Genomic DNA, 21,942 nt, shown 5'->3' with positions numbered 1-21,942 from the left:
CCCATCTTCTGCTCACCTCACATTCTTCGCTGACAAAGCAGCCGGGACTCCGGCGCGCCTTCCCAGCCAGCTGGGCCAATGGTCCCGCAGCTGGAGATCGCAGGGGCTGCTCTCTCTCAGGGCCGTGGCTTGCGGGAAGGCTGGCCTGCTCAGCAGAGGCTCTGGCAGGCTGCTCCCAGCGGGGATTCCAGGCTTCCCCCTGCGGTTCCCCGACCACGTGTACCTCGGACGGGGCCAGCCAGGGAAAGGGACTTCCTGGCCGCGCTTCTCCCAGAGGGTGGGGCGCCCGGGCACAGGGCCAATCAGGAGCCCTGCGAAGGGGCAAATCCGCATGAGAGAGAAAGAGAGAGAGAAGCACAAGTGCCTCTCTCTGTCTCTCTCTACAAATGGCAGAGGACGCTTGGAGCTGCAGGGGAAGGCTCAAAAGTGTCCCCAAAACATCTCGCTCCAACGCCCCCCTATTGCCCCCTTTTCATTCCATCGCCCCCACGCCGCCCCTTTTCATTCCATCGCCCCCCTGAAAAATGAAATCGCCCCCTGGGGGGCGGTACCGCCCAGGTTAAGAACCACTGGCTTAGACTATAGTTACAGTTATGGATGAAAGAGATTATCTGGATCCCTTTCAATTAGATTTCAAGGCTAGTGTTGGATTGATGCCACATTGGTGACTCCTGTTGAGGAGCTTTGGCTGAATTAGGATACGGAGTCTTTTGGACTTTGGAGAGAGTCACGTTTACTCTGAATGGAGTGGTTCTTCCCAGACCGATCTGAGCTGCAACTTGAGGCTCCTCCTCATAGTTGTAGCCACAGTGGGAAGTGGAAGCTGTGGTCATGCACTTTGCACAATTGCATCTTCTGCACTAGCTGTGACCTTTCGTGGATTCTTTTTTTTTAACAATTATTCATATCTTTGTCAGCTGGGCTGTTGCAGTGTGATCTACATGGGGATGTTGTTGAAAGCTTCAGTTGGTGCAACATGGAGCCATCTAGGTAGATAATAAGTGCACTAAGATTCACCTACATGATACCACTAATACAGCCTGCACTGCTATCAATTAACTCTGGGTACAATTTAAATTACAATCAGAAGTGTACAAGTGGATTCTGCCTATCAAATAACGTTTGGAAAAGAAAGTCTATTGAGGGAATGTCATCTTCAAGCTCAAATGTTCTAATGATGACTTCACTCGTTTGGAACAGTTTACCTCCTTGGGTATCCTATTCATTCTTCCTTACTATGCTTTTGAGGAGCCACAAATATGGCTTGAGACAAGCAAGATCATGCTACTCTGAATGGTGATACATTGGACTCATTGTTTATGATTTTATTAATTGATTTTTGTTTTTAATGTCCTGATACTAAAATTAAAAACCTCTCAGCCTCCATGCATGGAATGGCATATGCTGATTGAATAAACAAATAAATGTGTTACTTCTTGGTAGATAAAACATCCTCACAGTATTGCTTCTTCTAGAAGTTTAAATTTGGGAATTTCATTTAAATAGGCTTAAGGCTCAATTCAATAGGTTCAGCAGATTGTGGAAAAATAGGAGATGTTTTAGCATATACTTGTTTCTTTTATATAAGCAAGCTACATAGATTGGGAGGTAAAATTATGATGAATTTAATTTTAATTTTTTTCACCCTTTCCTTTTTTTTCTTATATGGAGAGGTTGGCAAGAAATATTTTTATTTATTAGATTTTTTCCCACCTTTATTATTTTTATCAATAATTCAAGGCAGTGAACATACACAATAACACATAATACTCCCTTCTCTGCTTATTTTCTCCACAACAACCCTATAAGGTGAGTTGGGCTGAAAGAGTGACTGGTCTAAGGTCACCAACTGGTTCTTCTCCCTAAGACAGAACTACCGTGTTCCCCCGAAAATAACACTAGGTCCTTTTTTTTTTTTTTTGACTCCAAAAGAGGCACCAGGTCTCATTTTCGGGGGGTGTCTCCTACTCACCTCCGGCACCCAGCTGGTCCACTTCTTCTGTGGCCAAAGGAGCAGCTTCATTCTGCAGCTACATTCCGGCCTGCATTTGCATTCAGGCCTTCCTTTCCAGAAGGCTTCTGCAGCTGAGTACTATAGCTCGGTTCTCGGCTGCAGAGGTCTTACAGAACTGAGCTATGGATTGAATCCATAGCTCGGTTCTTGGCTGCAGAGGCCTTCCGGAAAGACCTGTGACTGAGAAATGCAGGCCTGGCTGCAGAAGACGCCGCAGAAGAAGTGGGCCAGCGAGGAGAGGCCTGGCTGTGAAAGGTAAGTGGGTGCGGGCACATGGGGCAGCTCCACACACCCCCACCCTACCTTGATTTTTAGGTGTGTGCCTCGCCACAAAACTAGGGCTTATTTTTGAGATAGGGCTTATATTAGGCCCATCCCCCCAAAAATCAATCTAGGGCGTACTTCCGGGGTAGGCCTTACTTTCAAGGAAACATGGTAAAATCACTAGTCTCCTGGTTTTTAGGCAAGCACCTTAACCATTATACTAAACTAACAAAAATGTATGTTTTTTTAGTCATACTATTTCTGTATTGGTGATCTCTAAATTACCAAATCACTAATGAATCTGCAGAAAGGCTCAGTTTCAAATTCAGCATCTGCCCATATGATTCACCTTGGGAAAATCTCCCCACTTCCTCCTCCCCCTCCTTCTCGTGTTCAGTTCTTTATTTCCTCACTGTTGCCTATTTAACTGTCAATTCACTCTTCTTTTTACCAGTTATTCCACTGCAGAAAACTCCACACACTGATGCAGTAGGATCGTAACTCTATTCCTGGCATGGAATGGGTGCTCTAGAGCAGCAAGGTTCCTATTGAATGTGCAACTGGGTGTTTCTCTGGGTGTTTCCCCCTTTTTCTCTGGGTGTTTATACAGATATGAATGGAGAGGATGGCAGGAATTCAGCCAATCGCTTCTCTGAAACTTCCCTATATTACATTGAATGGCCAAGATCCAATTAAAATAGGTTATAGGGCAGTGCTTTTCATAGCCACATGCTTTTGTCCTGGTTGAAGGATAGGAGGAAAGCAGATATGAGGAAGAGTTTTAAGAAAGTACAGCTTTATCATAGTGTCATTCAGAGTTTTTGGAATTGGGTACTATCAGTATGCTAGCAATATCACACTTTTCCATCTAGCTCTAAGATAGCAATCAACACCTCTGAACACTGCTTATGTTTGATAATGAGAGAGAACAAACTGAAATCTAAATAAGATGGTACTTTTGCTAAATAAGAAACTGGAATGGGGTATGAAGGTTCAGCCTATTTTGGATAGAGTTTATTCCCCCAAAAGATAATCTGGGAATACTCCTTGATTTTTACCTAATTCTTCATTAAAACCCAGTTGAGAACTCTTGGGTGGTACACTTTTGCACAGTCACATTTGATGAGTCAGCAGGAACTTTTCCTGATTTAATCAGATCTAGAGATGGTGATCTATGCCTGCCGATTTGGAACATTCAGTATACTCTTCATGGGTCTAGAAATTGTAGGTGGTGCTAAACTCAGTATGCTATCTCATTACCAACTGCAGAAAAGGTCCTTTTAAAAGAGGACCCTGCTGCCTGAGACTTTTCTTCTGGTGTCCAGGAAATGGCCTTCTCCTGTATCGATTCCAAGCCATACAGTGCAGTCTCTCAGGAATTCATTTAATGCCTATTGTGCCAGCATTTAGATAATTTGTGAAAACACTTTCCTCATCTTTTTAAATATTGGACGAGAATGGTATTAATGAAACTTAATATTTTGAATTGTGTTTTTTAAAAATCATTAACTACCTCGAGTCTTATCTCAGCAGAAAATCAGGGTATAAATAAACTTACATAAACACTAAGGAAGGAGGAAGGAGATGTACGTTCTTTGTTAATTCTGCATATTCTGCTAAATTCTTTTACAGTATATATGAAACTACGAATTCTATGTCATTTAACCTTTTAATTATTTAACGCAGTGCTTTGAAACTTAAAATAGCAAAACAAACTCAATTTTTCTGAAATACTGGTCTTTCAGGAAAGACATAAAATAACTTTTAATGGTCTTGGCCTGTATTCTTTATACTTAACTGTGTTAAGAGCAAGCTGCATAGAACAAAATAAGGCTCACGAGTGAGTAAGCATTTAGAGTGAATGTGATATTAGAATGAAATTTAGAATCTAGTCCTATGATATGAATATTGAAAGGCAAATTCACTAAGTTATTAGATCATAGCTAAAGGGATGATTGGGTTTCCAAAACTAATGTGTGTTTTTAGTTATGCAGTAATTTTATTCTGAGAAAAACTATGCAGCAATTATATATTTCATATTTGAAATATAATGGAAAATTGTAGTCTAGATTTCATGTGAAAATAGTAGGTGTTGCTAGTAACTTCCTGACCTTGCAAGCCATCTTTATTTCTACTGCATTGTATTGCATATACCACATTGCTCAGTTTGTGGCTGGGTGTTTTATCCACCCCAAGGATAAAACACCCAGACACAAACTGAGCAACATGATATCTGCAGTACAATGCAGTGAGCCATGTGCAGATCTGTACATTGGGAAACAAAACAACAACTTCATAAATGTATGGCACAACATAGGAGAACAAACCCATCAGGACAAGAGTTAGTAGTCCATCTGCATTTAAAAGACAAAGGCCACTCTTTCGAAAACAGCAAAGTCTACATTTTAGACAGAGAGGACCGCTGGTTTGAAAGAGAGATCAAAGAGGCCATCTATGTCAAAATTGAACAGCCCTCTCTCAACAGAGGGGGAGGGATCCAACATCATCTATCTCCAGTCTACAACACTGTCCTTTCAGCAGTTCCAAGAAGGCTCCACACCCATTTGCACTACTCAGGTGAGCCTGAAGACAGAGATAAGCCTCCAGGTAGCATTAATGACTCGCTAAAAGAATGCAAATGAACAGCTGTCTGCAGGAGTATAAATCTTTCCATTCCCCACCATCCAGTCAAAGCTGAAGAAGCTTCTTGGATGAGAAGCAAAATGTCTTCAAAGAAAAACAAGAAAGTCCAGTTGCCTCGTGAAAAGCATCTTCAGGATAACTATGATCTGGATGACTGAGAATCTCCATAGACATGATTATACATGCACTTATATTAGCAACAGTTACTTGATTGTGAGATAGCGGCTATATAAATCTGATGGATGGATAAACAGACCTCTATCCCAAAGGTCCTTTTTCACGAGGCAACTGGACTTTCTTGCTTTTCTTTGAAGACATTTTGCTTCTCATCCAACAAGCTTCTTCAGCTCTGACTGGATAGTGGGGAATGGAAGGATTTCATTATAAATTAAAATTTTCAGTATAAATCCTTCCATTCACCACCATGCAGTCAGAGCTGAAGAAGCTTCTTGGATGAGAAGCGAAACGTCTTCAAAGAAAAACAAAGTCCAGTTGCCTCGTGAAAAAGCACCTTTGGGATAACTATGACTTGGATGACTGAGAATCTCCATATTCTCAGACTTCAAATTTCACCAGATGTGTTCCTCATACTGTACATTATCCATAAATACATCAAGCAATCCAGGGCATATCACATATTCTCATCTTATTCCCTGCTCAGTGTTGGACCAGTTACTAGGCATTCCATTGATTGTTACTATATTTCTGTCTTACCATATTGAATAACCAACCTTCAACTCCAATCTTCAACCCATATAACTATATACTCTGTACCCATAATGCAAACCTAATCACTTCATCATAAATTTTTCTCTAACTCAGCAAACATGCATTTTTTCTCATGGTCATACACCCTTTAGTGACTTGCTAAAGAGCAGAAGTTACATTTACACATTTCCTGCCTACCGTCATATTGTGCTTTATTTAATCAGTCTTTCAGTCAGTTTACAAGGTTGCCCAATTTGCAGACGTGACTCTGAGTGGCTAACATCAGGTAAACAATAAACAAAACTTTGAAACAAAAACACAATATATGCCCAAGGCCACTCACGCATCTACCTGATTAATTCCTTAAGTGATAAATTTTGGTAGTTGTCATTTCTTGTACCCTTTTTACCAACATTCTGCCAGAGTTATTATCAGACAAAATAATGCTGTGGGACAGGAAAATATATGTATTTACTACAGAAGAAGATATTGAAAATGTTATGGCAAATTATAAGAGATATATCAGGCAACATCAGGGAATTGTTTTAGTTCTAGTATGGGTGTTTGGAATGGCAGAAGGAGGGGGATCAAAGGAAGGAATAGGCTGAGTAGATGCAATGATGTACATTTGCCTCGGATTACATAAACTACAACATTTACAACATTTGCCTCGGATTACATAAACTATATACTATACACATTTGCCTTAGATTACATAGATTATGCACTACGTTGTCACTGCATGGACAATATTGGACTCAAACCGACTACATAATAGGAAACAGATGATGGAAAAATGCAATCCAGTTAGCAAAACCTCTTCCAATTTTGGAGCAGACCATGAATTGTTGATGTCAGATGTAAAGATTAAACTTGTTAATTAAATACAGTATAGTAGATGTGTCAGCAAGATACTCCATGGAGAATATAGACTACAAAAATAAAAAATCAGTATTTTTGTTCTTCCTAGCATTTTTTTCTGCAAATGTAGGACAACTTTTTCGGATCAACCAAGCATTGACCATTGTTGAGACAGAGTGACTGGCCCAAGGTCAGCCAGTCAGTTTTCTACTTCAGTAGCTTAACCACTAGATGAATCAATCTCTCTCTCTCTCTCTCTCTCTCTCTCTCTCTCTCTCTCTCTCTCTCTCTCTCTCTCTCTCTCTCTCTCTCTCTCTCTCTGTCACACACACACTCACAAACACACACTTAGTATGCCTTAAAAATATGAAGGATGGGGGAGGAATCCAAAGTTTCAGAGCAGAAAAGATCGAACAACAAGCTGTTTTCATAATCAAAATAGAACAGAAAACAAAAGCCTAGTGCAACAAAAAGATATGGTGATTGAATGTAGATTTCCACTATCAGATAAGAAACACTAATGTCTATCAAGAATGTCAAGAAATAAATAAGAGGATCAGAAAAATCAATTTCAAATTTTTTATTAGTTTATCAAAATATAAAATACAGAAATATAAAGAAAAAAATCACATAAAAATAAGATAAAAATATTGAGTAAGGAACAAGTCTGTGTGGCCTGTGTGGGAAAATTCAATGTGTACAGCTATACCAAAGAAGGAAGGGAGATGTAAGAAATTCACAAATTACTGCACCATTATACAAATTCCTCACATAAGGAAACTTGTAAAATCTTAAATAATAGAACCGGATGTAAAGAAAGAAATGCTAAATTATAAACCGCCCACTTAGGTGAGATGGACAATGTAGACATTTGATAAATAATAAATGAACAGGCAGGTTTCAGAAAACGTAGGACTGCCTTGGCTAACTTAACATGGATAATAGAGCATTACTTACTACAGCAAGACCATTAACTATGTCAATGAAGCCAGAATGTAGAATGTTTTAAGACTAATGAGTGTGGTAGAATGCGCTTATATTTTTTTGTGAGGAGTATTTACAGAAAACAAGAAGCTACTATAAGTATTTAATTTGGAGAAATGGTTCAAATTAGGGGTGGGAGTGAAACAAGCATGCATATTTTCCTCATATTTATTTAACTTAAACAGAGAAAAAACTGCAAGAAAGGGATTAGAAGTAATTGCCAGAGGGAGCAGGGAACTGCTGGTTTAAAAAAAAAACCCAGTAAGAATGGGGATATGCAGACACTATTTTGTTAGCTGAAAGTAATAAGACTAGAACAACTTGTTGAAAAGTGAAAAATCACAGTAATATTAAACATTAAATGACAGAAAATATCATACTGTGTGACAATGTGGTCTACAACAAAGAAGAGAAGGTAGGTACTAGCTTTAATTTTCTTGTCCTCAAGAATAAAAGAACAGCAAGCTGGAAAGCAGAGAAATTAATCTTAAAAGGAAGGCAATGACAAATTTAGGCGAGATCACGAAAGGAAAATGTTCTGAGAGATGAGAATAATTAAAGAATCATCTTTCCAGTAGTAATTTACAGTTGTGAAAGTGGACCCTGAAAAAGAATAAGAGAAAGAATGAGATACTTTCAAATTAAGGATCTGTATTTGGATAGTAAGAATACCATGGATTATAAGAAAACTCTGTCAGGCAGCCCTGGACCAAATAAAGACTTCTCTGCAAGAAGAAACTTGTGTGCCTTGAATGTGCACCATAACCAAATGATAAAGTAGGAAAAAATGCAATTGTCAAATCTGAGGGAAGAAGACAGCATTGACCTTGAATAGAGTGGATGTAAGCCATCAAAGAGATTATTGGAACATATTTGTAAGAAATTCAAAATATTACTGAAGAGAGAGGTTGAGATGGTAATCGTATTTTCATGCAGAGAAAAAGCTGAACCTGAATCAGTGGCATCTAACTAATAGGTGATGGTGATGGTGATTGGTTGGACCTTTTGTACTTTGAACTCTTGGCATTACAAAATAAATAACAGGTCCTGTTACAATGAATAACAACAGGAACTACATAAAGACCATTTCTTTGCTTTTTATATCTGTTGCTTGGCAGATACCAGGTAGAGGAAATAATTAGATCAGGGAAATGTGCATACCAGTGTGATTCCTGTGATATAATTTACCTCACCACCATATATAGAAAGTTGGGTCTCTGTCTTCCTATCTAATTATCTAGTGAGAGGTGACTGTTTTGTGCGTTAATATTCTGTTTTTAGGATTAAGTACATAAAAAGTGAAAAGTCATACTGGTGAAATAATTACTTTGCAAATTACAGACCACTATTTGTGAGGCAATAATTTAAGCAGTACATCTAGCACATTTTATCCATGGTTTAAGTAAAGTATTATGAATTGACTAGGAAAATTTTCAGCTTTGGTCCAACTGTACAGCAGTCAGTCTTCAGTTTTGTATAATCCATGTTTCAAATTTTTATTCTTTAATAAAAGATGCCCAGTTCTATAGCATATACAGTATGCTGTCTCTTACATTTTGTGTCATAATTATTTATTATTAGAAGAGCTTATTGAAACAGCCAGACACAAAATATTTTTATTTGTTTCTTGCTTCATTAATTCTCCCTATGCAGTGTTTCTTTTCAAATATAATTGATGGTTTCATCTTTTGTTCATACAAATAAAACTTTTAAGTCAATTGAATGTCTGTGGTGTTGAAACAAAATATTTTTTATGTTTTTGCTTTTCTTAATTTTCTAATAACATTCTAGCACGAAAGACAAAAAAGAAAATAAAAGGAATTCAACAATCCAGCGTGCCTGCAGGAAGGGATACTGCTGAAAATCCCACAAACAAAGCTATAGTTCCTGCCTCACTGCCACAGCTGACTCCTACCCTAGTTTCCCTGCTGGAAGTCATTGAGCCAGAAGTGATGTTTTCAGGCTATGACAGCACAATACCAGACACAACTTGGCGCATAATGTCAACTCTCAATATGTTAGGTGGAAGACAAGTGGTTGCTGCAGTGAAATGGGCAAAGGCAATACCAGGTAAGTTAGGCATGTCAAACTCGTGACGTCACATGATGTCGCGCAATGTATCGGGCCGGTTTTGCCATTGCTGGCAATGGGGTGGGCACGGCTCGTGGGCCGGCAGTTTGACACCCCTGAGGTAAGTGATATGAGTTGAAGAGGGGGGAGGTGAGGGGTGACTTCGTTTGGTTTTGGCATAGTTATCATTACCTTGAAGATAATCTCTGGGAACCTCATATTAACCATACACAAGATCACTCTTCTTTCTTTCCTTCTTTCTCCCAAGAAATCAGAGGAATAATTGCTCTTATTTAAAAGGCTAAATTCACTCATTGACTGTTTGAGATTAGGCAAAGGACTGCAAGTTCCCCATTCTTGGTTTTTAAACAATTTTTTAAACAAAATAATTTCTCAAGAAACTATTATGAATATGAAAACAATACTTTGGGTAAGCAGTATTTCAATTATAATGTCCAGATGATCCACATTTATTTTCAAACAGGCTTCAGAAACTTGCATCTAGATGACCAGATGACTCTACTGCAGTATTCGTGGATGTTTCTGATGGCTTTTGCTCTAGGATGGAGATCATATAAACAGTCTAATGGAAGTCTACTATGTTTTGCTCCAGATTTGATCATTAATGAGTAAGTAATACAATATCAATAAAAAATACTTTGTTTTTTTTAAATTAGGTGATGTTTAATTGCTTCTAACCATTGGCCCATCATTTTCCAGAATTTGGTCAATAATAACCTGAGTTCTGGTTCTGACATCAGTGATTATTACTTTTACTGTTGGATGTCCACCATGTGGCTTTGGGTGCTTTTGCCTCTTCTGAATCTAACTTGTACATCTGGTAGTTCTTGTTCCATGTTTTGATGAAATTTGGATGCCAGAATCTTGAGCTTTATTTTACTAGCATGTGAGATAACTGTAATTGTCTAACAGTTTGGGTCTTCTTGAGCTTTGTCCCTTTTTTGGTCACATAAAATAGCTATGGAAGGATACAGCCTAAACCATGAAGATCTGGGAGATAAATGCATATTGTCACTCATGCTTTTATCACTTCCTATTAGGAGCTTTTGTCATCTCCTATTCTTCACCACATATTGGAACAGGATGCTGCATTAATTCATTCATCTTGGTGTGATGATTGGATGTGAACTTTATGGGATCAGTCCAGGCACCTTATGATGCATTTACTGCATTTGTTTAATGTGTTATTGTTTTTGTTCTGTTGACTGTTAGTCACCTAGATTCTTGTGTTGATTAGGTAGCTATGTAGATCTATATTAAAAAAAATACAGGTAACCCTTATTTAGCAAGTACCTCAGATAGCTACTATTCACAAATACAGCAGTAATAAATGATAATTTAAAAAGATTTTCAGACTAATGAGTGCATTTAGTACAACAGAAGCCTTCAGTAGCAAATTGATTAAGGTCTGGTCAGTTTCAGGCAGCTGCTGTGAGCCTGCTATTCTAGTCAGTTCATTAGGTTCACAGAGCTGAGCTTGTTATCTTGTTAGCACATTTTTAGGAAAGAACTATGCTCTGGAGAAAAGCAGCTTAGGAAGAGATAGCTTGTTTAAGCAATCTGCTCTACAAGGGGGTAAAAGGGAGGGCGATGTGTTAGGCATGAGACACTGAACAAGAGAACTTTATCTGAATGGGATGGCAGGAACCAGTAATCTTCACAACTTCTCTCCCCCCTCCCCCCTCTCACACACACACACACTTTTCACTTAGTGACTATTACTAAGGGAGGACTATCTGTATATAAACACATACATATACTGTATCTTTACATACTTTTCTCCTCTCTGCACATCAGTGGTTTATCATCCTGCAGTGCCATTCAAGGAGGCACATTCCTTCCTATGGAAGGATGGACAGAAAAATCTGTCCACCTGCTGCTTTTGTGACATGTTTGCACAATACTTCACTAATAAAGTTGTTCTAATTCACTCGAGTCGTATTTCTTTATGGAAAAATCCTGAAGTGGTAATTGGGAAATGTCTTGCCCATGTGAAATGGAATTTATTTCAGCCTGTGAATTTGGTTGAAGTGGATGGAGTGCCCTTTAGATAAGCTCAACCGCCTGTTTTGTTAGCTCTAAGCCCCTACAATGCTTTTTCAATAGGCTGTTTTTGAAGATTACTCAGAAACTGCAACTGGTTCAAAATGTAGCAGTCTGTATGCTAGCAGATGATAGCCACAACTGCTAGAGTGAGGTCTTGCAGTCTTGGATATTAAGGAATTTGCTCTTCTCCAAGTTCTAAAAATTGTTTTGGACTTCTTTATAGTCTTAAAAAAGAACAAATAAAAAACATAGAAAAGGGATAGAAAAAAAAAACCTTCTTGGAAATATTAAGTGAAACTAAAACTAACAGATTCATCCATTTCTACAGTAGACAGTTTTATCCTACTTTAACATCTTTGAACCCTTGTTTTCATTATAATAAAGAGTATTAAATGTCCATTCCTTTCCTCAATAAACTGTTGCTTCCTGAATCCCACAATAAATAATGTTTAATATAATTATTAGTAGCGCCTTTAATATTGCTAACCGAAACCGGGTAACAGAGTATGGGGCTTTAGGAGTGTTACAAAGTTTAAAAAAATGTTTTAAAACAGAAGTAACTTACAGATCTTCGTTTATTTGACTGACTTTCCTTTCAACCCAGGCAAGCACTCAAGGCATCAAATAAAATTTAAAAATGAAAGACAAAGCAGTCAATTTGAAATATACTAATACTAAAATAATAAAAATGAAAAGATCCTAAACATAGTGTTCTTTCTTATTTCAAGCTTGCATGTCCTTTTGTAATGCTTCTGTCTATTGATTCTTGCCCTGCCCTATGGAAATAAACCTGCATCCTCCTTCCAAGTATGGCAAGACTGCTGTCATATATCAACTTGGCCTTCTCTTCTTTAATATGACTACATCCTTTAACCATTCTTCATAGGATTTATTCTCCAAGCACCTCACCATCTTATTTTTATTTTATTTTATTTTGCTCTTTTTTGCATTTTTGAGTTCCTCAACATTTTTTTTTTACTGTGGCAACCAGAACTGACTAGCCGAGAGCAGAACAGTCATTGGCATTATATTTCTGTTTCACTAGATGCCATCTTTTAGCCTCTCTTTTTAGTGTTGTTTGTTCCTGGGCCTTACATAACCCATTTTTCAAAATTTATCAGTCCTCATAAACTATTTTTCCCTTCAGAATTTCTGCTAGTGGAATCCTTCCTGCTTTTCCCATTAATTTATTGAAGCCTTGAACCTGTCTATATGCAGTTCTCCCTGCCTGCAGGATGATATGGTCACTGTCTCCCAAGATTCCTAGGTCCTCTACCATTTTTTTCCTTTTACTAAATATGAAGCCCAGTATAGCTGATACCTTAGTTTATCCCTTCCCTCTTTTAAAGATGAAGTTGTTTGCAACAGATGTCAAAAATCTGTTGGCTTTCCCTCTTGCTGCAGAATTTGTTTTTCAGTTGATATCAGGATGGTTAAAATCCCCCATCTTCACCTTCTTAGGTTTGCCTTCTGTCTCTCTTAGTGCAGGGATGTCAAACTGCGCCCACCCCATTGCCGGCAATGGGAAAAAAGTCACGACGCGTCATGTGACATTGCAAGTTTGACACCCCTGTCTTAGTGCATTCCTTCCTCATTGAAAGGTTTATTGGTTTTTACTCTTTTTTTTTTTAGGATTTCTGGGTATTGTACTTCCTCCCCCATCATTTTAGTTTAAAGACTGCCAGATGGTGAGAACAAGATGTCTATTGAAAATATTCTTCCTAATTTTGGTAAAATTCAGCCCCTCTCTCACCAAAAGCCCTTCCTGTTGATTGTGTAGATCATTGTATAGAAATACAAAGTTTTCTTCCCTTGAGAAAATGATTGACATCCAGAAACCTCCGTTCCATTCTTGGGCCATGATCTTCAGTTGGATAAAAATATCTCTTGATTCTTTTGCCTTCCTGCCTATCTCCTTACAGTCTTTTGATAATCTTTTCAGGCTCTTTCTTGCAGTATGATTTATTCCAACATGAAACAGAAGGATGGGAACCATCGGTAATTTAATTAGTTGGGTCGCCTCTTCATCATATCCTAGATCTGGGAGAAAATACACTCTTCTCTTGATGTTATATTTGATTTGCAGATTGTTGTCAGGCCTGAAACAACCAGGTTCACACATGAATAATTCAATTAGCTGATTTATTGCTCAAGCGTATACACAGGAATGTTTTCAGGCTAATGGTTTTGCACCTAGCTGAGACTAGATGAGATTCAACAGCATTCATGGGAGGTTGAACTTCTCTATCTTGTGCTCATGTAGGCATTCTAGACTAAGTCCCTATTTGAGTGCTCTCCCTGGCTCGGCTAGTCTGTCTCCTACAATTGCTAACTCCATTCCTCTTAACATTGAGGCAATTATCACCACCATACACCTTTTTCTCTTCAGGACAGACATTAGTTTCCTCATATCTATAGAAGCCCAAGCTTCTCTCCCTTTCACTTGAATGTTGAATGAAAACCTTCAGAAATGAATCATCCCTCAGGGGAAAGACTGAATTGATTTTTCAGTGACAGGCACCACCTCCTGTTTTTCCTAGTCCTCCATATTATATGCTGTCAACCCTTCTTTTCCAGGGCTTCTCCTTCCACCTTCTTTCCTGTGTTCTTTTTGTAGACATCCCTTTGCCTTACTCAGAAACTGCTTGTCTTTTAAGATGAATCTTAATATGGCTGGATGTGCTTCCAAGCCCTCCACATTCTTCTCCAGCAGCACAATGAATTGGCACAATTTTGTACAAGTGTAGTTGAAGTTAACCTACAACATATGCGCAATGCTTGTGTTCCCCAGGTAGGAACACAAGCATCATGCATATCTTGCAGTGAGTCAGCACTTAACACCTTGTCCATATCTATAAATTTCCAAAAACTCATCCCAGAGATACTGGTCCTAAGCCATGAAATGCTTTGCAACCAACATTTTGAATTCTACTTGGAAGCCAATGCAATGCTTACAAAATCAGTGTACCTGGCTGTAATGGCTTTTGCTTCCTGACAGAAGGCTACTGTAACTAATTGCAACTTTCAGATAATCTTGAAAGGAAGTCCCATGAAGAAAAGGATACAGTTGCCTATCTTTAAATGAAACATCAATTTGATTTAAAAATTGTTACTTTTTCAAATAATTTTTCAGGTAATTAACTTACACTATAAAAGGCATAGAACTACATATAGATTGCTAGTTAAAATAATGTTTTACTGGAGAAACAGAAATTCTGCTAAAAGGAGGTAATACTGTAGCCTATATGAATAAATAGGGAACCAGAGTGTCATATTGCATAAAGTTTGAATCAGAAAGATCTGGATTTAAACAGCCACTGTGTTGTTTAACTTAATGGGTATCTTATTTCAATCTCTCTTACTTCCAGGAGAAGTGAATAAGAATTAGTTTGTCACTTCCCCTTTTCATGGCTTTTGTGATAATATCTTGAATCTGTAAACTGCCTCAAATGAAGGCAGATAAACACCTTAAATAAATAAAAACTAGGGATTCTTAAGGAATTAAATATTGCCATAGTATTAAAATGGCAGTGTAATTGCAAAAAATAGATTCTGAAAAAAGGAATCAATTTTACCTTCCTCCGACCAATTCATAAGCTATGTTGGAACTATTTACAACTAGAGACTAAATATATTTCAGTAATTTTTTAAAACAAAAAATGGGGAAAAACTATTTACTGGCAATGCAGATTTTTTTTACATTAAACATCTCCAGTAATCTTACAGTCATAAAACAATTTTACCAGCAATAAGTACACATTTTAAACTGCGTCAAGTTTAGTTCGAAAAGAAGACAGATAAATTTTTAAAAGTTTTCTTACCTATTGATTTTCTCCATACTAAAATATAAGTAAGCAAAAATATTTTAAAACATTTATTATGAGGAAATAGAGCATATACTGCTACCCCCTTTATTCTAGACATAGTTCCTTACCCTAAGAATATCTAACAATCCTCTTTCAATTGGGATGCTCTTTTCTGAAAGGAAGTGTTGAGGATGCTCTTTCAAGAAAGATGAGAAGAGCAAATGGTCTACCCATTCAGGGGCTGCCGCTCTTCAGAGTTGAGAGATACATCAGGAGTTTCTGCCTGCATAGGCATTAAGAAGGCTCAGCACATTGTGACCACATTGGACTTACAGGGTCACTTCTGCTACTGTCATTAAGCAAATAAGTGGCCACAACTTGCAATTTCACTGCCAGCTTCTCTATTGGCTGCTTGTCAGAAACTGATTGTGAGGCATACAGATGGTGATTTCGTGACTGCAGGATGCTGTCACTGTCAAAATACCACCTGGTTTAAAAGTGCCTAAATGTTGATGATAGGAACATGGGAACACTGCAGTAGCTATAAATAGGAGGGTTTTTTTTTTCAACTGTTGTAACTTTGAATAGTTGCTAAACAAGGCAGTTGGTAACTGAGGACTACCTGTAAATCAGTATTTCAACGAACTGCAAGACACATTTTTGAGCAATGGAGAAATTCAAGCTGGGTCATGTTCTGCTTAGAGTACATACATGTGTGATGCTGTAATGTTTGGAAGAGGTAAGCTAATTGAAATATGACACAAATCTTTCATTCTAGCTTTTACTCCGATCCAGGCTCCTATCAATCTGGCAGAATCTTTTTGTTCTGAATATTCAGACAAGATGGAAGGAGGGAAAGGGGAATCTAAATAGAGCAGTCACTTTGTTCTGGATGAAATTATCTGTATTTCCTCTGAAGTTTTCTTCATTCGGGATCACTCCCATCTTAAGAAAAAAAATGAAGGCTATAATGAGAGCTTTTGTCCAGATTCATTTGGTATGCCACAGGAACCCTTTTTGATCTATTTTTGCTGCAGTTACTAAATCTTCCAGCCATTTCAAGATTAGGTTATGTAAGATGCCTGATGTGAGCCTGCTCTTGATAGAAGTCCAGAAGTTCCAGTTGATATAAGTTGCTGTTCAAAGTCCATTTGAAACATTTACTCTTAAGCCCTATTTGAGGCCTTTGTAAATACAGCTTATAAACATAGTAAATAGTTGGCCACCAAACTAGTTGAACAGCAGTCTCTTTTGAGAGTATTGGGATGTGGCCATATGTCCTATTTTCTTCAAAAAAAAAAAAAAAATAACGTTGAAGCTATGGGACTTCTTCAACTTTCAGAGATATTCAAGAGGTGTTAAAATAATTCCATAAAGAAATCTATTGGTTTTCTTTTACTGATACAGATTTGTGTGTGCTCCTTTTTCAGGCAGAGAATGAATTTACCATGCATGTATGATCAGTGCAAACGTTTATTGATGGTTACTAATGAGTTAGCCCGTCTTCAGGTTTCCTATGAAGAATATCTCTGCATGAAAACTTTGCTCCTTCTCTCTACAAGTAAGTGGTTATTTCTGCCCTTATTTTTTTAAAAAAACAAAACAAAAATCCTGATCTATTTTGCAAATTGTGACTCCATCTTCATCACTGAACAGTGATCTGGGAAATATGAAACCTACCGGTAGTTTCAATCCAAAAAGATGTTGCTGTGCTATTTTCTTTGCTGCTAAACTCTTACCTGTCTAAGGATAATCAGTAGGAATAAGTAATGAATCCATTATAAATATATTTCCTAGTGTATTGAAATAGTTTATTTTGTGATTGATGATTAAGGTTGCAGAATTTCTGCCAGACAGAAAATATTTTACTTTCAGAAATTATTAAAGTGCTTGGTTGTTAAGATGACTCCAATTTTGTTGTAAGTGGAATTTTGACCATGGCCAATATATATAATATAGTTCATATTGATGAGATAGATTGTTATATTGCACAAAAAATTCAAAATAAATTATCTGAGTGACTCCTATTGTTCGAGCCAGAGGTCAGGGATCAGGGGAGTCCCAACAGTATCTTACTGAATATAAGTTTCCCATTCCTTTTGTAAATAAATGCAGAATTGAATTGAACCTGACAGTAAATCTACCCCATAATGAGGCTGGTTTGTTAAGAGTTTTTGAAAAAGAGATTAATTTTTCAAAATACAGTAGAAACCTAGATGTTGATGAATAAAGGGATAAAAATGAGAGAACCAATAACTATTTATATTTGGAAACAAATTGCTACAGAGTATTTATATATAAAGTTGCTCAATAATGCGTGCTTTTTTTTAGACAATCTACCATGCATGTATGATCCATGCAGTTGTGCACTAATGATTACAGAATAATAATAATAATAATAATAATAATAATAATAATAATAATAATAATAATAATAATAATTAATAATAAAGTTGGAAGGGACCTTGGAGGTCATCATGTCCAACCCCCTGCTCAGGCAGGTAACCCTATACCATTTCGAACAAATGGCTGTCCAGTTTCTTCTTTAAAACTTCCAGTGTTGGAGCATTCACCGCTTCTGGAAGCTTAGCACAGGTCAGGGCATTTTTGTGTTGCACTGGTTATTGTGAATGTAAAATGATAATATGTAATTGAATATTCTGTCATCTTAATCCAGTTCCTAAGGAGGGCTTAAGGAGTCAGGCTCTCTTTGATGAAATTCGTATGACATACATCAAAGAGTTGGGGAAAGCCATTGTGAAGAGAGAAGGAAACTCTAGTCAGAACTGGCAACGATTTTATCAACTAACGAAACTTTTGGACTCCATGCATGATGTAAGATTTATTGTATATTGTTTCAATGTAGTCAATAAAAATGTGGAGAGAATTAATTCACCAATAAGGATGATGTTTTAGTTAAATGGGAAAATTTAAGCCAGGTGAATGTGTATGCATTGATGTTTAAATTATTGAAGGAAGAAGAGGAAGGTCATAGTCTTATTACCCTGTTTTAATTGTTTCAGTGAGCATAAAAATAATTAAGATGCAGAGCATTAATAAAGTAGCATAGTTATAAGAACTTTTATTTATTGATACCAGCTATTGTAATCCTTGTTGAACAGCAGTTCCCTGCTGGGAAGTTGAACACCAGCTGCAGGCTATTTAAATATATATTTAGATCGCATGTTATTCTGCCTCTCAATGTAACAAGCTAGGACAGTGATGGCGAACCTTTTAGAGACTGAGTGACCAAACTGCAACCCAAACCCACTTATGCATCGTCGAGTGCCGGGTGGGTGTGGCCCATTGGGTGGGTTTGGCCCATTGGGTGGGCGTGACCAATTGGGTGGGCGTGGCTGCGGTGGTAATGGCAGACTGGGTGGGACTAAAAAGTTCAATCAATCAATTTCAATTTTGCAAGATCTTTTTTTTTCCCCGCGAGAAGTTGAAATTGACTGATTGAACCTTTTTTTTTTTGCACACGGCGGCGGAGGCCTAAAGCAAAAAGGTTTTATAAAACCCAGCTAAAGGCCTAGGACTGGGGCGACAGCGCGCGTGCCCACAGAGAGGGCTCTGAGTGCCGCCTCTGGCACCCGTGCCATAGGTTCGCCACCACTGAGCTAGGATGTGTAGAAAAGCACATTTCTTGAATTTTCTTATGACCGTTACATTGAACTGAATTTATTATATTATATTTTACAATTTGTATGCCAAATCAAGAGATTTCCAGTTAATTGGACAACAAAATTAAAGTTGATTGATAAACCATGTTATTCTGATTATTGTTGGCATGATGCCTAAATAATTGCCCTTCTTCTTGTTGTACTGCCCCTAAAGAATATGGAATGCAGAATAGAATGCAGACAAATGATGAATCTATTCAGTCCAGACTCTCCATATTTAATGAGCATTGTGTTTGTTTGATGTAATAACTGAATTGAGACTGTGTTCTTTTATCATCTTATTTTGTACCTCAGTACAAATACATTTCTTATTTACTATTATTTTGTGTGTGCGTGTGTGAATATGTGTGTACATACAGACACAATCTTTTACATAAGTACTCAAAACAACTTTGTTGTATTAAAGATGTAGGGATAAAATATGCTTAAAATATTTTTGAGTACAATAAATCTTCATCCTTCCTTCTTATCATTTACAGGTGGTTGAGAATCTTCTAACTTTTTGCTTCCAAACATTTTTGGATAAATCCATGAGTATTGAGTTTCCAGAAATGTTGGCAGAAATTATCAGCAATCAGTTACCAAAATATTCAAATGGGAATATCAAGAAGCTCCTATTTCATCAGAAGTGACTGCCTTAATACAGAAAGGTTGCCTTAAGAAAAAAAAAAGTCAAATTATAACTTCTTTTTTTATAAACTAAGAGATTTTGTTATTGTACCTATATTAGGTATTTTTGTTTTTGTTTTGTAATTATGCACTACATGTGGTTTACAGAGGGCCAAGATCTAGCTTTTAGAAGACACCTCAACTGAATGAATACAAGAAGAAAGAAAAAGAAAGAAGTATGGCTTGGAATTTTTCCTCTATATATACCATCATGCTGGCAGTATAGAATGCATCAAAAGCAGCATTGTCAAATTTGGAATCTGCATTGTCAACATTCTGCTAGGAGTTTCTGCAGTTGGCTGGTTAAAATTTTCTAGATTTTTGTTTTGGTATAGATTGTTTTGTATAGTTAAAGTAGCATTTTTGATTTATGCATGTAACATGAGGAAAGTTTACAACTGTATATCAGAAAAGGGAAGTTGTGCCTTTTATAGCTATTACTGTCTGGTTTTAGCAATTTCCTTTACCTTTATATACAGTGGACTAGCTTGCTCATTTTTTCTTACATAATTTTTGTAAAACTTCAAGATGCCTATTGTACAGCTGTTTTTAAAGTGGGGCAGCTCATAGCTTAATGACTTCTAAATAATGAACTTCAAGTATAATCATATGAATATAAGGTGGCTTGTCTAATATGACTGTCCTAATAACCCTTCTAAATTTGGCCTATAATTCAGCCTTCTTCAGTGGGGAATGGGGATTGAAATGTATTCCAAATCTAACCTGAACACTGGAATTGCTTATTTTTTGATATCAGTCGTGCATGTTCTGTGAGCTACTAGAAAACTAGCTTTGTCTTAAAAAGTGTTAATGAACACAAACATTTTTAAAGCAGCCTAGATATTTGCATTTAATGCAATAGCCATAATTGTAAGAATCTTGGGCTGGATTGACATTAAAAATATCAGTCTTGATTGCCCATCAGGAAACTTTCAGGAAAATATGCATAATTGTTCAAAAGTTTACTTATACATGGAGAAATTAACTTTTTCCATACACAATTATTGCCATATACGTGTGTACTTCAATGTGTATCAGTGTATATTATATATACAATGGCCACAATCCAGAGCAGCTATATCGTGCATACCAAAATCGATGTGCACAGAAATTGGCATATCTGTTCTCATTCGACACTCGGACATTGCAGAACCTCTGCTTTTAAAATTTACATGTAGAAAAAACAGTATTGGTAGCCTATTCATATTTTTCAGAACAAATAACAAATTTACCTCTTTTGGGATCTCAGAATTGGTAGATTCTAAAGGGAAACCTCTTCCCTCAAATGTGATCAGAACTGCTAGAAAGTAGGGTGAAAAGTTTCAGACTTAATATGATGGGCAGTGCATATCCAGTGGATTAGGGTCCCTGGAGTCTAAACCCCACCTATTCTTGCAGTAGCTATATTGACTCCCAATAAAGCAGTTCAGCAAGCCAGTTTCTGTTGTTAGATTGCACACTGGATTGAAGGCAAATGTATACAACCCTGACTCCATTTTAAGTTAGAAGTTGATGACTACATTTCTCTGTGCGTGTATGGGTGATATACACACATACACACATACATATACATACATGCACACACAAACACATATACATACATTATATATAAGTACATATATATATATATATATATATATATATATATATATATATATATATATATATATATATATATATATATATATATATATATATATATATATATATATATACATACATATACATATATATATATATATACATATATATACATATATATATAAACCAGGATTTCCAAATAATTGTACCTCTACCCTGTATGTTTCTAATGGTTCTTAAAAGATTTTAATTCAAATAAGATTTTTAGCTTTATGCAGAAAAGAAAACAGACCAAACTACAAGAAGAAAAAAAAACTTTTATGGAAAATTAAAGTCCCAAACTTGTATATGGCTTCACTTCTGTTTTTCATTCTCTCGCTCAAGTGAACCAGTCTGGAGAACACCAAGATTCCACTGCTGATTTTGTGCTTTAGAATAGTATTTGGTCTCTGTACAGCTCCAGTCCTTCTCTATCAAACTCCTAGTGTGCCATAAAACAACCATATATGTCTTGTGATTTTTTTTCCTTGTTGTTTTAAACAATTTGTAAGCTGTAGTAGCCCATCCTCTGAGCACCTTAAGAATTTTCAGT

General features: G+C 37.0%; 1 protein-coding gene across 1 annotated transcript in view; it reads left to right on the top strand.

Moving 5' to 3' along the window:
* The window catches only part of NR3C1 (nuclear receptor subfamily 3 group C member 1), an 89,444-nt gene extending 68,118 nt beyond the window's left edge, over positions 1-21,326 (top strand). The window contains exons 5-9 of the mRNA XM_015830544.1: positions 9,266-9,544; positions 10,029-10,173; positions 16,848-16,978; positions 18,095-18,252; positions 19,580-21,326. Of these exons, the coding sequence (XP_015686030.1) occupies positions 9,266-9,544; positions 10,029-10,173; positions 16,848-16,978; positions 18,095-18,252; positions 19,580-19,732 (866 nt within the window). The 3' untranslated portion in view covers positions 19,733-21,326. The remainder of the gene's footprint in view (positions 1-9,265; positions 9,545-10,028; positions 10,174-16,847; positions 16,979-18,094; positions 18,253-19,579) is intronic.
* Positions 21,327-21,942: the final 616 nt, after the last annotated feature.

Source organism: Protobothrops mucrosquamatus, unplaced genomic scaffold, assembly GCF_001527695.2.
Source record: "Protobothrops mucrosquamatus isolate PMUCROS unplaced genomic scaffold, P.Mucros_1.0 scaffold_245, whole genome shotgun sequence".
In the NCBI taxonomy this organism is placed as follows: domain Eukaryota; kingdom Metazoa; phylum Chordata; class Lepidosauria; order Squamata; family Viperidae; genus Protobothrops; species Protobothrops mucrosquamatus.
This window is presented reverse-complemented; position numbering and strand designations above follow the sequence as displayed.